This window comes from Antennarius striatus, chromosome 5 (genome assembly GCF_040054535.1).
Source record: "Antennarius striatus isolate MH-2024 chromosome 5, ASM4005453v1, whole genome shotgun sequence".
Taxonomy (NCBI): Eukaryota; Metazoa; Chordata; class Actinopteri; order Lophiiformes; family Antennariidae; genus Antennarius; species Antennarius striatus.
In genome coordinates, this window is record NC_090780.1 from 8452925 (window position 1) to 8469276 (window position 16352).

The 16352-nt window shown below is 39.4% G+C and overlaps 1 protein-coding gene across 1 annotated transcript; it reads left to right on the plus strand.

The window, feature by feature from the left end:
* Window positions 1-2974: 2974 nt before the first annotated feature.
* Window positions 2975-8274, plus strand: alas1 (aminolevulinate, delta-, synthase 1). The gene is made up of 11 exons (XM_068315070.1): window positions 2975-3147; window positions 4333-4579; window positions 4750-4932; window positions 5028-5159; window positions 5362-5581; window positions 5980-6164; window positions 6272-6451; window positions 6651-6815; window positions 7272-7540; window positions 7666-7828; window positions 7961-8274. Exons 2-11 carry the CDS (start codon window positions 4363-4365, stop codon window positions 8119-8121), a joined length of 1875 nt encoding a protein of 624 aa, XP_068171171.1. The 5' UTR covers window positions 2975-3147; window positions 4333-4362; the 3' UTR covers window positions 8122-8274.
* The last annotated feature ends 8078 nt before the right edge of the window (window positions 8275-16352 follow it).

Below are 16352 nucleotides of genomic sequence, written 5' to 3' on the forward strand. Positions count from 1 at the left end.
TTTGCTTTTATCCCAGACACTCTTATAGTGCCATATTATACATGCTCAGACTCAGGAGTTCAGTCTTATTGTGATCCAGCGCACACACCAGCTGCTTCTTCTCCTTATGCATCTCCATCATTTGATGATGGCCATTGCAGTTGAACAACTGAGGGGTCTGTCACAGGGGGCTGTCAGCTGTTGCTCCACATGCTGGACTCCCTCTGGTGTGCTCCTGTTTGGCCTCAGCCGGCTTTGCTTTGAGGTGTTTGACCTCCTCCTTCAGCATGTCCTTTTGTGTGCTCTATGGGTGGCCATCTTTCTTTGTATGGAGCTTCTCCAGGTAAACCAGCAGCAGCTTCTCCTGGAGCCAGAGGGTGAACCTCCCGGCATGTGTGCTTTGGGAGAGACTCACAGAGTCGTCCTGCAGTTTAAGTCAGAGGTGTTTTCAACGACCTCTTGCAGTCAAGGTTAGACCATTCATTCTGAAAGACATAAAAGTTCAGGTCAACTATCTGGTGTGTTTATTCATTTATTCAAATCAGAGATAACTTCTCGACTTTCCAGTGGAGACAAAACTTAAAGTAGACATTAGAGGGCAGTCCTGCACCATGTCTGTCTGTGCTGATGTACGACATGGACAGGTCTCAGGATTGTTTTAAGGAGATCAAATCTGTGGTTTATGCTGTTTCATTTTACTTTTCTTTTTTAACTCAAAGTACACTTACAATGCAAATATCAATATTTTTAAAAGCATTCATTTAGAATTTATAATAATAATAATAATATTAATATGCTCTTGCTTTTGTTTTAAAACAGAGAATAGAATAAGTTTACTTAATCCAAAGCTGTTTAAATCAATTCACTGAACTTTACGACAGTTTATTGAAACATAGATAGATAGATAGATAGATAGATAGATAGATAGATAGATAGATAGATAGATAGATAGATAGATAGATAGATAGATAGATAGATAGATAGATAGATAGATAGATAGATAGATAGATAGATAGATAGATAGATAGATAGATAGATAGATAGATAGATAGATAGATACTTTAATAATCCTGGAGGAAATTGCACATATCCACTGCTCAGCCAAACACCAGGAACAAAAAAATAATAATTCATCTCTCATCCAAGAGGCTTCTTCAGTTCTAGTGGTGGTTAGTCTTATCCCCAGTTTATTAAACCTGTGAGGTGAGGCCACAACTATTCATATTCCAACGACCATAGTGGAAACCCATCATACTCCTCAGCAATGGTTGAATGGAGTTCCAGGGGGTGTCAAAAGGGTTGTCATTGAAATACGAGTTTCATTGGAAATTGGCGAAAGATGATGTTGTTTATTTGTAATTCTTTGTTATGATATGACATGAAATTGTAGTAGAATAAGACTGTCAGAGTCAAAAGTCAGGGAGTCAGAGCGGCCAGACTGAGATGGTTTGGACATCTCCAGAGAAGGAGGACAGGTCAGGATACCCTGAAAGTAGTACCCGACTAGTGCATAGCTTTGACCTTTCAAGGTAGGTCAAAGCTATGCACGAGTTTTGACCATAGATCAAAGCTAGTGCATAGCTAGTGCATAGTGCATAGAGAGTCATTGTACCCCCTGATGGCACGGGGCACGAAGGAGGACCTCAGCCTCTCTGTGGAGGCGCTGTGTGAAAGCAGTCTGTCGCTGAAGGTGCTTCTCTACTGGGAGAATGTGGTGTGTAGGGGGTGGCTGGTGTTGGTCATGATGGCCCTGACTTTGGACATGGTCCTGCTCTCCAGAAGTGTCTCCACAGAGTCCAGGCTCAGCCCGACCACTGAGCCTGCTCTGCGGGTGAGTTTGTTAAGACGGTCCATGTCTCTTTTCCTGTCCCTGCCACCCCAACACAGTTGGCGTATGACAGCACACTGGAAACGACGGACTGATAACATGAGAAGAAGCTCAGGACAGATGTTGAAGGAGGCCAGCCTCCTCAGGAAGTACATCCTTCTCAACACGTTTATAAGCACAACAACTCAGAGAACGGGACCCAGACGTGTGGAAATTCATGCCATTCCTGTTGGAGGACGACCTCTATTACAGACAGCACTGACCCAGAACTGGCGTTGGCGATGAACGTGAATGAATGAATGAATAAAATGACTCACAAAGAAAGACACAGACGAACAAATATCCAACTGTCAAGCATGTTTATCAACGCGTCTTTGACGTGGAGCTGTTATACGTCCATTCTGTGTGTACATGTAGACATGGGTCACATAAACCCCCCGGATAGAAAAAGCTTTGGTTACAGCGTCCACACGACAACGCAGACCCGGTGTTTTCAAAAAACGTCACTTTGGCCAGTGTCCCGGATATCTGCGTTGCTGTGTGGACGAAAGGCGTAACCGCAACAAAAAGCCTCGCTGCCCGATGCCTTACGCCAAATTGTTCACGTGATTCCTTCTGGCAGATGTGCCGCGATTGGTTGGGCACTTGATTAACAGGTATTGACAGGAACATTTTATTGACCCAAACATATAAAAAACAAAACAATACTGTACAAAATAAACACATTGAGTTCAGGGTCACACATTCACAGGTTATCTTTACTCCTTGACAGGTCTTGATTTTGAGTCGGAATTCATGCCATGTTCTTCAATAGGTGTATCTATTTAGAGGCCAATACTACATACCAAACGCAAGAGTAAAAAGCCCTAATAAACCCAAGGACATATAAAATGGCCACACATATACAATGTGTGCAATACAAGGTTAAATCATTAACTACACCTGTATTTACAAATTCAAGTATCTACAGGGAAAATAACATGATTGGATTAGAATTGGTGGATTATTGACTCAAGTGTAAAAAAAAAAAAAAGATTTATGACGAAAAATGATTTATTCAACACATTTCAAAACATTCACTGTTTGATAAGATGCCGAACGATGACGCGTAAGAAAACACGTAAGATCTCGCGAGATTTCCCGGAGGGTGTCGGCCATAGTTGGGCTCATATAAGCAGTGGGCCATCCGCGTCCTTCTCGTTCGTCCTCAGTGAAGGATAACGATAGTGTGCCTCCGTGACATCACAGACATAAATTTCAAGGTATCACCGGGAGTTACTATCTTCCCCACTACGCGTCTGAGAAAAAGGTTGCGCCTTCAAGTTTTCAGTTTTTAAGAGGTAACATCTTCATTTCTTCATTTTCATCTTCATCTCTCGGTCCTCACTTAGCTAATGTAGCCCAGCTAATGTTAATACCTGACCCGCCACGACTAAAAGTGGTGGTTCTGATGTAAAATATCAGAGTCCTTGGCTTGGGGTTCTTTCCTGTAACCTTGTGATGAATTCTTCTTGTTTGAAACCTGTTGAGAAACGTGAATCGTGACTCAGGTCATGTTTAATTACCAGTAAATGTTAACCAGTCATCGCTGAACGTGACCATCTCTTCATGTGGCTTAAGGAACTCAGCTTTAACGACTGGGTCTAACATCACCAATCTTGTTGGATGGACGCATAAGAACAGTGTCTGGCTCCCCGTGTAAATAAAATTATCCTGATCTTGTCGGCAGAAATATACAGAGCGGTGAAAGAACCCGGAACTTGAAAGTAGGTTACAAAACCTTACGACGTCCTGACGTCTGTTTCACTCGTGTGATCCTCAAAGCTCACGGAAATAAAATAAATATTAAAAAAAAAGAACAGAATGAGAACAAATTTACCTAAACGTGAAGTTACAAAGGGTCATTAATCAAACGATTTTATTGAATTAGTTACGTCAGAGTGTGCGTACCCTTTCCTTTAGTCCTCTTTTACCGAACTTCATGATTGAAATGATTGCTGGCTGGGGAAAGCGTTCTTCTGGTAACCGGGTGAGAGGTAATGGTGCCCGAATTTACGCAAGAGTTTTTCAGTATATTACATTGGATTTACTTTGAAATGTTCACAACAGCAAGATATCAAGATTAAAAACAACGTAAGCAGAAGGTCAGCTGTAGACCCTGAAAACCGAATAACGAAAACACGAATCTTACATGGAGGTCTACTTCCTGGTAGGTTTCTGGTTCCATTTATCGGCCTCTTCAATCAGTGATAAAACACAAAAAAATGGTCTGAGTTGTCTTCCCTTTTAGGATTTTTTTTCCTGCTTTGCGTTGTGGTTATTGGTTACGGAACGCTGGGGAATGTTCATAAAGGAAGGTTCATCAGGAAGAAGGAAGTGTTTATACACGAGAAGGAAGTTTTGAGTTCTGGCATTTAAATCATCTCAAAATGTTTAATGCATGTATTTGCAGTCAGTAAGTGATCAGCATTTTGTGTTTACTTTGCTTTTTCAGCTAAAAGAATTATTTCCCCTGTCTCCTACAGACTTTCAGTCAGTCATCACCACTGTTGATTATGGACGCGTTACTGCGTGGCTGTCCGTTCCTGGCTCGTCTGCCCCAGACCTTCCTCCAGCAGACCAAGAAGTCTCTGGTGGTGTTCGCCCAGCGGTGCCCCATCATGATGGAGTTGGCCTCTAAGCCTATGGCTCCACCAATAGCACGGGCTCTCTGCTCTTCCTCTTCTTCCTCATCCTACCAGAAGAATGTGGATGCTTTATCTGCCAGTGAAGGTGAGAGTCACCAAGTTGTCCAGTTTTTAATCTTTATACATTTGATCATTATTATTATTATTATTAAATGTATCATCCCAGCTAATGTATTAACTGAGTTATGTGTCCATGAAGTTGATTACAGGTGTGTTGTGAATTTCAATTATATAACATGTTTTATCCACTTGTAGGCCCCAAAGTTGAAGGGGAGCCAAAGCTGCCTTCTGGTCACCCTCTGCCACCCCCAGGCCAGGCAGTGGCCTCAAAATGCCCCTTCCTTGCTGCTGAGATGGGTCAGAAGAACAGCAATGTGGTCCGCCATGTCAGCATGGAGTTCCAAGAGGATGTTCAGGAAGTCCGCACTGTCCAGAAAGGTAAGGGCTGCTTAGAAATTGATGACAACTGAATTCTATTCACCCATCATTGTATTATACTATTGACATTTTTAATCCCCTCTTGATGTTTTTAGAACTGTCTGCTGACCAGTTGGCCAGTACCATTAAGGGAAGTGGAGATGACCGAACCAATCTGATGACTGCTCTGCTTAAGCAGCGTCCTAAAAGGGTTTCCCACCTGCTGCAGGACAACTTGCCAAGCAGCAGTAAGTTTTAGTTGTTTTCTTTAACGACTCATCTTGGAAAAATATTGACAGAACTTGTTTAGGGTTTTCAAATTGTTAATTTGATCATTTGGTGCCTAGTACATTTGTCTAAGCAGGGGGCGAGATTTTTTCAGGGTTAGGTATTGTTATTTGAATGCAATAAACATGAAGCACGTATCGTCTTCCTCTTCTTCTCTTACAGTGTCCAACTTCAATTATGATGATTTTCTTGAGAAGAAGATAGTAGAGAAGAAGAGTGATCACACTTACCGAGTGTTTAAGACTGTGAATCGTTTGGCCACTGACTTCCCGATGGCCGACGACTTCACTGGCTCCTTGGAGGACAAGAGGGAGGTGTCCGTTTGGTGCAGCAATGACTACCTGGGCATGAGTCGACACCCGCGTGTCATGAAATCTATTATGTGAGTTACAAAAGAATTGATTTTGTGAAAGGAGTGTAGGTTGAAATGTACTTTTATGTTATAGAATATCTTTATCATTGTTGTATTGACATTGGTTCAAGGAGAAATAAGAGAACATAATAGTAGATAAAACCTGACACCCATGACTGATCTACTCCTTTGTGTGTAAAATGTTAGCTGGCCATAGTGTACACCTAAGCCTCTTGAGGCCACTGAAGTAGGGTGTTTCTCCTTTTCTTTTCAGCACTTGTTTGAGCTTGCCCAGTTCCCTTATCCTCAGTGCCTCAAAAAACCTTATCTGTTAAAGTTTTAATCATCCTTCAGATTTCACACAATTTTTATATATTTTTTTGAAGTGATTTTTTTTTTTTTGTAATTTTTCATAACTCTGTGTTTAGGGATACTTTACGAAGGCATGGCTCTGGGGCCGGTGGCACCAGGAACATCTCTGGTACCAGTAAATTCCACGTGGAACTGGAACAAGAGCTGGCTGACCTTCACAACAAGGATGCTGCACTGCTTTTTACCTCTTGCTTTGTTGCAAATGACTCAACCCTCTTCACCCTCGCCAAGATGCTTCCTGGTAAAAAAAAAAGTTAACTATAACTTGATTTTGGTTTGATGCCAAGTATAAATTATATATAAAGCATTTGTTCTCACTTTTTGACACTTCTCTGAACCATATTTCAGGTTGTGAGATCTACTCCGATGCAGGAAACCATGCGTCAATGATCCAGGGTATCAGGAATAGTGGTGCCAAGAAATTCATTTTCCGCCACAACGATGTGGCCCACCTTAGAGAACTTCTACAGAAGGGAGATCCAACTAAACCAAAGATTGTGGCTTTTGAAACCGTCCATTCCATGGATGGTTAGTTTGGGATAATCCTCTTTATCTTTTTAAAACCCTTTATAAAGCTGGTTGGTTATTAATTGTCAGTGGGAGTGTTAAGCATCATTGAGCTGACAAGAATGCAAAAAATTAGATATTCATTATTTAGATGTGATTGCAGACCAAGAATTACTTTGCATCAGGATAATTGTTGACTACGTCTTTTTCTTTAACACAGGTGCAGTGTGTCCACTGGAGGAGATGTGTGATACAGCACATGAATTTGGTGCCATCACTTTTGTAGATGAGGTTCACGCCGTGGGCCTGTATGGTGGCAAAGGAGGTGGCATTGGAGACAGGGATGGCATAATGCACAAGATGGATATCATATCAGGGACACTAGGTTTGTATATAATGTCTGCTAAATTAAAGTATTCTGTTTAGCAATTTGACGTTAAAGGTATGACACTACTGGACCAATTTGTGACTATTTTACCAAAAATACCATTTGAGCCTTATCTGGTAATTTTGATCTTGCTGTATTTTTTAAACGCTGGATTTTTAACCACATGCAATGTGCCAGATGGTTTAAAAAAACAGGAGCAGCTCTGCTGTTGCTAGGAGATGACAGGCTCTTGTGCTCCTATTGAATTAAGCCCATTATCTGGGTCTTGCTGTCAAGCTGAGGCTGTAGTTATTACTGACTGTGAGCCCTGTAGCTTCTTTGTCATAATTGTCCTGGTTTGTGAAATTACAGTCAAATTATTTTGCATAGACCCCCGAGCATAAAGTGATGACTGTTTTTATACAAATGGCCTTTTTCAAACCCTATTTACCTACGTGACCTGTCTCGTTCCAGGAAAGGCCTTTGGCTGTGTAGGGGGCTACATCGCAAGTACTGCTGCCCTGGTGGACACAGTGCGCTCTTACGCTGCTGGTTTCATTTTCACCACCTCTCTGCCTCCGATGCTGTTGGCTGGAGCGAGGCAGTCAATCCAGATTCTCAAAAGCGAAGAAGGCAGTACACTAAGACGTAAACACCAGCGCAATGTTAAGCTGCTCAGACAAATGCTGATGGATTCTGGACTGCCTGTGGTCCACTGTCCCAGCCACATCATACCAGTCCGGGTAAGTTCTTTAATTTACTGACCAATGACATGAAATAGACCACATTACAGCTAACAATATATTTTGAAGTACTAAGTCGTATTTCTCCATTTCTAATAGTGTCCCATGCCTCTGTTTTTTCCCAGGTATCAAATGCTGAGAAAAACACGGAGGTGTGTGACATCATGATGAGTCGTCACAACATCTATGTGCAGGCCATCAACTATCCTACAGTTGCCAGGGGAGACGAGCTTCTGCGTATCGCTCCAACGCCTCACCACACTCCTGAGATGATGAAATACTTTGTTGGTAAGCTCTTGTTGATGCTATCATAGAAAATCTGTTTAAAATTACATGATTTTGAGGTAAAGCTCTACCTCTTGTATATTTTGGACACTAAAATTTTATTTTATGTTCACTGTTTTACTTTTTTCTCTACAGAGAGGCTTTTGGCCACATGGAAGGAGGTGGGCCTGGAGCTGAAGCCCCACGCCTCAGCAGAGTGTACCTTCTGCCAGCAGCCGCTGCACTTTGAGCTTATGAGTGAGAGAGAGAAGTCTTACTTCGATGGCCTGAGCCATCCTATCTCAGCTCTCGCGTAACACTAAACCGTGCTGCTGACTAGAGATGGCACATAAATGCTATATATTCATTCCTCTCTGAGAATACACTAATTCTCTTTTAATTAGTCCTCTTATGTTATTGAAAATATTCTATGTGCAGATGCTCTATAAGCTCATAATAAAATGAACAAGAAGGAAACTGTCTTTGTCTTGCTTTTGTTTCTTGATTCTCATTAAGAACCCATTGATTCTACAAGGGAACATGATTCAGGGAAAACACACAACCAATACCATACAGTGTTTCACTGAATTTTAGATATAGATTTATGTGTTTTTATGTATTTTCACATGGCCAGAATTTACCATGCATTGTATGTCTGTGAAAATAGGTCACAAAACTAGTTTGGATCAGGCAAAGACTTGTATCTGTGTACCACTGCAGACCAGGTGACCTACTGCAATTGTTTGGATTCACTTGCCTCTTTTTGAGAGATGTAGCACACAGATAAAGATTAGTACTGCTAAAATCTTGGAATATTACAAATCACGGGTTGTGTCCTAACACATCTATTAAAATGCAGTTAGATGTTGATTTATTAATGTTTAACTAGTTAAGTGGAATGGGTTCCTTTGATATTTTTCCTATGGAGATATCTTTGAAAAAAGATCCAGAGAGGACTTAATTCTGCAGATTTTAGACTAGATTTTAATTTGCAGTATAACAAAATGGGAGAACAGAAACTCCTCACAGAAAAGATCTTTTTGCTGTGAGACACCAGCGCTACACATTGCACTACGGTGTTGCCTGGAAAACACGTCACTTAATTTCTAAAAACAAAATTCATATTTACAGTATGTAATTTGAGCCATAGTATTAAATATAAAAATTCACGGCTCTAATCATAATCTTTAACAGTCACCAGATTAATTATGTGATAAGCTGTTTTGTAGCCTTTGAGCCTACAATATTATGACTTATGAATATTATTGTTTATTAAACATTACTTATTTTTTCAACAAAGGCATCAATGCTGGTGATTGTCAGGTCTGTCGCATTCAGGTTTCACAAGTGGAACTTCTTCATAAGCTACCTTCTTCAGTTTCAGCTGTTTCTCAAGAACTCAGTTGGTTAAACCTCTGTTGCCTCATGAGAGGCAGGGCTTCTCCGAAAATAGCTGATTTCACAGCACACATTTGGACACAACAGGAAACTCAGGTGTTTAAATGTCTGCAACATTCCACTTATAGGAGGTGATTTTGTGTTGAATGGTACTGTGCTTTCCCTTTTATTGATAATGGCACTTAGTCATTGTTCCTCTTAAAGGTCGTCGGTGATTTTCCTGCTGTCATAGTTTTTAATGTTTTTCCGTGCAGACAGTCCCCAATGTTGCAACAGTGTCACGTGAATAGAGATACCTTCAATTTTTAGTTACTTTAATATTGGGCTGTTGATAACATGTACACATCAAAGCTCAAACTGAATTTTATATTGTACACATTTAAACTTTTACTTGTGTTGAATTTTTCTAATTATAAATGAAGTTTCTGAAAACTCAGATAGAGAAGAATTTATAAATGCAATTTGAAATGAATGGCTATCAGCCACATTGAATCTTGTCCAAAAAAAAGTTACACAACTGTGTTGCAATGGCGGTTACACAAAGCAGACCATTAACCATTAACTATTAAGATATCTCACACAACATCTGGTTTGTTCTTTGATGAAGGACAGAAAATCTTTGAGGCTTTTTTTTTGGCTTCCAACTTTCACAGGTTGAAATGAAATCATTGCACAACAGTCTTCTTCTCCTTTCAGCTTTTCCCTTCAGGGGTTGCAACAACGAAACAGTACTGTGCACAAAAGGCTTCGAGTACAAATTAATTATTGTGTCAAGGCCTACTCATAGCGTGAGTAGTCCTTAACATGGTTCACTGATATTGACAATCTTGACAACTTTGGAGCTCCTGCTATTTTCATTCAAAAGAGACAAGTGAATGAAATCAAAATAATAATTGATCATAACAGATGATTTGTGATAGTCAGTCTGTAAAACATGAAGAGTCTCAATCTTTTCATGTTCCTTCTTCCTGATGTTGGTGTCAGCTGGAATCTGACGCCAACATTAGGAAGAAGGAACATGAAAAGATTGAGAAATATCAAGGGTTGAAAGAACAGCTAGAACAGATGTGGAAGGTCAAGGTTAATGTGGTCCCCGTGGTAGTAGGAGCACTTGGGGCAGTGACCCCAAAACTGGAAGAGTGGCTCCAGCAGATTCCTGGAACAACATCTGACGCCTCAGTCCGGAAGAGCGCAGTCCTAGGAACAGCTAAGATACTGCGCAGAACCCTCAGACTCCCAGGCCTCTGGTAGAGGACCCGAGCTTGAGGATGACACACAGATACCACCCCACAAGGGTGAGAGGGACAATTATATACACACACACACACACACACACACACACACACACACACACACACACACACACACACACACACACACACACACACACACACACACACACACACACACACACACACACACACACACACACACACACACAACAATAAGTTGAATATTAAACTGCTTATGTTTGTACATTGGCATTAGGTAAAACAAGCATTCATTAACATTTTAAAGAATGTTATATTCAAAGACAAATTGTATTACAGGTGAGAGCTGAAAAAATATCCAAAAGAAATTAAACAAAAAGATAAAATGGTATTACGAAAAGTCAAAGTAAAAGAAGTGAAGTAGACAGCTGACAGTTAAAGTACGGTCTTTTCAGACACAAATGAAAATAATGTTTGTGTTCTGTACTTTACAAAAATCTCTTTGTAACAGTCATGGTGTGTCTGTGAGGTTGTCTGCTGAAACTAATGAAACAGCATTGCATGTCAAAGTTTTTAACATTCCTTAGTCATTTCAGGGTTTACTCTTGTTGCAGCTGTATTTTGAAAACAATACCTCCGTTATTAGAATTGCAGTGTCATCGTCAAAGATTAATTTTCCTTGAAATGCAAAGCAATCATTTCATCCATCTGTGTTGTACGGGTTTTCAGAGAATCAGGACACAATGAGGGTCTATTTTAGTGGGGTCAGTCAAGTTTGCTCCACATAGTTAATATACCATTTTATTGTTTTATTAAAAATGTGCTGGATGTAGATGTTCAGGGAGGCAGACAGTCACAACATCAACATATGATGCTGAGCTTAACACTGAGAAGCAATCTGCTTACAATGACTCAAAGATAGCCTTAGAATTCTGGTACTGATAAAGTATCTTTGGCTTCTGTCTCAATGTAATATGAAGTAATGTTCAATGTTAGTTAAATAGGAATGGCCATTTTATTCAGTTTAATGCTTTGGTTTGGTTTTGACATTGACCTCATTATCTTCCTTAGTACCTTAGTCATCAGGGTCCAGATAACAGCAGGTCCTTGGGGCCTCCTGGAATGTGACTGGAATGTGTCAACTGGCTTAAAATGAAAACACGTCAAGGCTTTGTGATTGTCAAGGATTTGTCTTAAGTTTAACTTGACTGATGGTAAAATGGTAGTCATATTGATATGACTAGTAGTAGTTGATAGACAGACAGACAGACAGACAGACAGACAGACATATAGATACTTTATTAATCCTGGATTAATCCCCTTTTTTTAATGAATAATGAAGCTTAGGAAATGTATTGGAAGTATAAAAGTACTTTTGGGCCTATTATAAATGATTTGACACCTATTTAGAGTACAAACCACATATAATATTTGAACAAACCACAAACAAATATTCAATTAAGTCACATGTAAGAACACAAGATTCACTTGATCAGTTTTATGGATGTCAGTGATTTAGAGTTTAATATCGTTGACATCTTCTACATACGTATATACAATACTGTACATTATAGCATTAACCCCTAAGTACACTCACCACTAAGTATTGCACTGATGATGGTATAACTACTTCTTTTATGGTGAAAAAGATCACAGGAGACACATGTTCTTGACACCGAGCAGCAGGCCTGGACAGTAGCAACAATTAATTCCCAGAGGGGATTAGGTTACTTGGTAACCACTGTTGTCTTAGTGGAAAGACTCTCCTGTATCATCACACATCTATATCTTTGAAATGTGTAGAGGTGAGTAATAAATCATAATCACCTGTGTGCCTGTGTGAGTTAAGGTAACCAAAAACAATCCAGGTAAGGAGGGGTGGGACATAATCTGACATAAAGTCCTCGTCAACTTCATTTATGATTAATTATTTTACAGCAGTATGGGCAGTATACTTCATAACCTCTATTAAGGACAACATTCATGCTGAGGCAAATATTTAACACCTGTATGCCTGGTATGTAAGATGCCTTTTGTGGTTAATGTCTTCTTTTTTAAAGACAAAAAACCTTACAGAAAATAACTAAGCAGAGTTTGTCAGGTGTCAATTTTTATTCTCTGTAAGCCTTGTTTTGTCTTGCTTAGTTTATTTAGAAATACCCATGAGTAGTGAGTCCCTACAAGAATAGGAGTCTAATCACAAGGACTTTTATTTATGGCGAGTCTTCTTACACATGAAGTCTCTTTTTTGGTTTACTGTAGATTAGAAATAAAAGAGCCTTTTGGAGTGCACAATAGTCTTCAACCTGTATTTCTGTAGGATCAAGAGGCATTCAGCAGCCGTGCACACACCTAGTTTTAAGTGATGGCTGCCATCATGTCTGCAGCCGTTTGTGACAGCTGAAATTGGTGGTTCATTCTGAAAGCTGTCTCCAGCGCTTGCAGCAGAAGTCAAGATAAATAAATATTTTTTGTCTTTGAGATAAAACTGAAAAAAAACAAAGTGCAACATTTTATCAAGTCAAAATGGCCTTTTCATTTCTTAGTAAAAATAATGGAAAGAAATGAATCCTACTTCTAAAACAAATGTAGGGAAAAAATTAGAAGAAAAAAAAACTTAGGAGAATCCAAAAACATCTTCCCTTAGTTTATTATTCAAAATACAAACCCCAAAATTATTTAATTTTATGTTTGTATGTTGATAAATCAAAAAAAAAAATCACATTAGTTGACCTACTATCTGTTCATCACTTGTAGGTTATAGTAGCACTTTTAATTAATTTATCAGAGGTTGAACACTTTTGATTTGGAAGAAATTTAGATTTCTTTCAGATACACTTCTTAAAATGTAAAGTACATAAACAGACTCATTAAATAAGACACTTTGATAGTATGCGTATACGTGTGTGTGTGTGTGTGTGTGTGTGTGTGTATGTGTGAGTGTGTGTGTGTGTGTGTGTGTGTGTGTGTGTGTGTCCAGTACATGACTTTTAGGTTGGATTACATTGGCCTTTGTACATTGTCAAGGACCACAGGCTCGCCAAGTGTTCTTTGCTCTGCTTTCAAGGCTTTTCATGCTAAAGTTCACTGTTTCATAGCAACAGCATTTCTCATTCATGCGGTGATTGTGGCTTTGAACCAGTTGTAGCCTTAATTCCTGATGCCTGTAGGCAAGGCAGCTCCGAATTTTTGTTGCGCACTTTGTGGAAAGGATTAAATTATCACTTTATGTGTCCACAGATTAGCACTAAACACAATTGTACTTCCTTGAATTGATTGACGTGAGGACCTCATTATAATTAATAATTGTACTTGGTTAAGAACTTGGTTATTATTCAATAATTTGATTTGCTTTTCCTGTTTATTTTGGTCCAAATTTGATGTCTTGTCGTGTACATTCCTTTTGCGGTGTTCCTATCATTTGTTTCCTTCTTGATTTCCCTCCGCTGTGAGTGTGTGACTGTTTTTCCTGGACACTGATTGTCTGCTCCATGCTGCGCCACGTGTTTGTTATTTTCCCATCACTCTACATGCTCACTGGCAGATTGTTTCCTACACAGTTTTGGCATGTGTTTGCTCATGTGTGCTAAGTAAGTTTTTCATGTGACCTTAATGTGGTTTGGATTTGTGAGATCCCGTGAAGCGGTGATGTATTGTTATTGTCAGTGTTTGTGTGTTCGTCCGTCCGTCCACCAAATATCTTCACAACCGTTGCAGATAAAAAGATGAAAAAAGCACATTACTCGGGCGGCAAATGGGATGAAAATGAGATGATGACCTTGACCTTGAGGAAACTACGTCAAGGTCAAATTTCAACTTTTGTACTCATCATGGATTTTTGGAAGGTAGTCACGTGATACCGTACGTGTATTCTATTGGCTGACGGCATCCGGAAGTGCGCTACGTTCTGTGAGTCTGGGACTTCCGTGAGACACAAAAGTGCTTTAAACAGTCGATAAGAGTTTGGGAAAAGGTAACACAGATAGAAGGTGGTTTAATATCAGTATAGGGAGGTTTCATTACTTTAAATAATAAGATGAATTGTTTGCTGCTCTATCGCAGAATTCGTTAATCACGTGTGGTTCCTAGAATGCATTAACCACGAGGAATGACAGCGCACTGTATATCTTTTGAGGTACACATGTCTGAAACCTGAAGAGATATAATCACAAAACAAAAAGCAACATTTTCAGGAAGCCAGAGGCACAAAAATATGTAGGTCAGGGTAAAATGTTGAATTCAGGGGGATGTTACAGTCTCTGACTGCCTTGTTTGGATTTTTTTTTGGAATGTCTCTTATTCACTGGTACTTTTTTTCGTTTGTCTGTGCCTGGATTTTCAATGTTGCATATTTTTCCTTGTGGGTTTGTCTTATATATGTTTTGTACTGTGCTTGCCTTTTAAAATTTTATTACTCATTTACTACTCATTTACTACTCATTTTACTACTCATTTTACTACTCACTTACCTGGCCTTACCTAGTTGTGTTGTCTGTATTTGGGTCCCAATTATGAACTGATCTTAGCAGAAATTGATGATGTCCACAAATAATGTGCTTCCTGTCACCTGCAGGTATTACAGTAACTGCTCTCTGATATGCGGATGTCTTCAGGGCAGGATTCTTTCTTGTCACGTGAAGTTTGACAAATTGAACCAGAGATACTGGATTAGTAAATTCATATTTAATGTTCCATATACTCACTGAAACTCCATGGTCACATCTTTTAAAATTTAGAAAAATTTTGATGAACTTTTTGCCAAGATTTGACATTGTGTTCACGGAATTTCAAACTGATTGGGTGAAGTAAAGCCCTAGTTAAGTAAATACACTTAACTAGTATGACAAATCAAACGTGCTACAACTAGTCTAATTCAACTACATGGATGTCAGGCCCAGAAATTTGGTGCAGGTGGGACAAGGGAGTTATTACAAGTCCTGTTTGCTTTTGGAGGGGTTTGTTATCACTGTTGTAACACAGGGAAAAATAGGACCCATGTTTAGACAAGAGGCAAACACTAGCGGTGCAGTTCAGAGATATATTATCATAAACTATACACAGAAAAGGGTCAAAACCATGAAGTAGACCTAGGTAAACAATCAAAGTCCATTAAAGAGAACAAGACAAACAATGGGTACACAAACATATCAAAAACCAAAATAAGCAAATCTAAATACATAAGTAGAGGTAAGATCCAAAGACACAGAATACACAAGCAAAAAAATAAATGAGATATACACAAGGAGATTAATGGCACCTGTCACAAGAAAAAAAAACATAAGAAGGAATTGGGCACTAATAACAAGAGTCATTCAGACGTAGTAGAGATGAGCTGATGTGAAACAGATGGTACAGGGAGGAGATGATTGCGCTGGAGAGAGAAAATAGAGAGGGAAAGTTTTCCTATGAACACTTACTGTACTTGACACGAAAATCATCCCTCCACCAACTTTCATCTCACTCTAAAACCTTCATGAGGTATCTGGAACACAAACACCAGCTGTTGTAATATCAAAAGATTGACCTATCAGCATTCCTTATTCTCTTTGCCCTCAAAGCAGACGGGCACTTGAATAGTTTTGTGAGGAACCATCAATAATTCACATCTTTGATACATATTGTCAAAAAGTTTGCCATTTGTCCTTATTTGTGAACATCTCATGCTGCTAACTTTCATGTAAATACATGCACATCCACTCTCTTGAATTCCTGTGTGTTCATTAATGCTATCCTGGAAACTTAATCTACCTTGATATGTACGTATGTGAGCTTGCTTTCACATGCCCTGCTGAAAACTGTGAGTAAAAACCATTAAAAGCTTTTCACATTTGTGTAAATCAGTACATCTTGATTTGTTCTGTAGTGACTTAATGGACACATGATGTTGGCCTGCCACCATTTTCCTGCCTGTATATTTACATCGACCCTAAAAGTAGGTC

Bases quoted from the DNA above. Each gene is read 5' to 3' on its own strand.
- alas1 (XM_068315070.1), top strand. From the start codon at position 4,363: ATGGACGCGTTACTGCGTGGCTGTCCGTTCCTGGCTCGTCTGCCCCAG. The intron at 6,165-6,271 runs GTAAAAAAAAAA...ACCATATTTCAG, and splicing joins CCTCGCCAAGATGCTTCCTG to GTTGTGAGATCTACTCCGAT. The intron at 7,829-7,960 runs GTAAGCTCTTGT...TTTTCTCTACAG, and splicing joins GATGATGAAATACTTTGTTG to AGAGGCTTTTGGCCACATGG.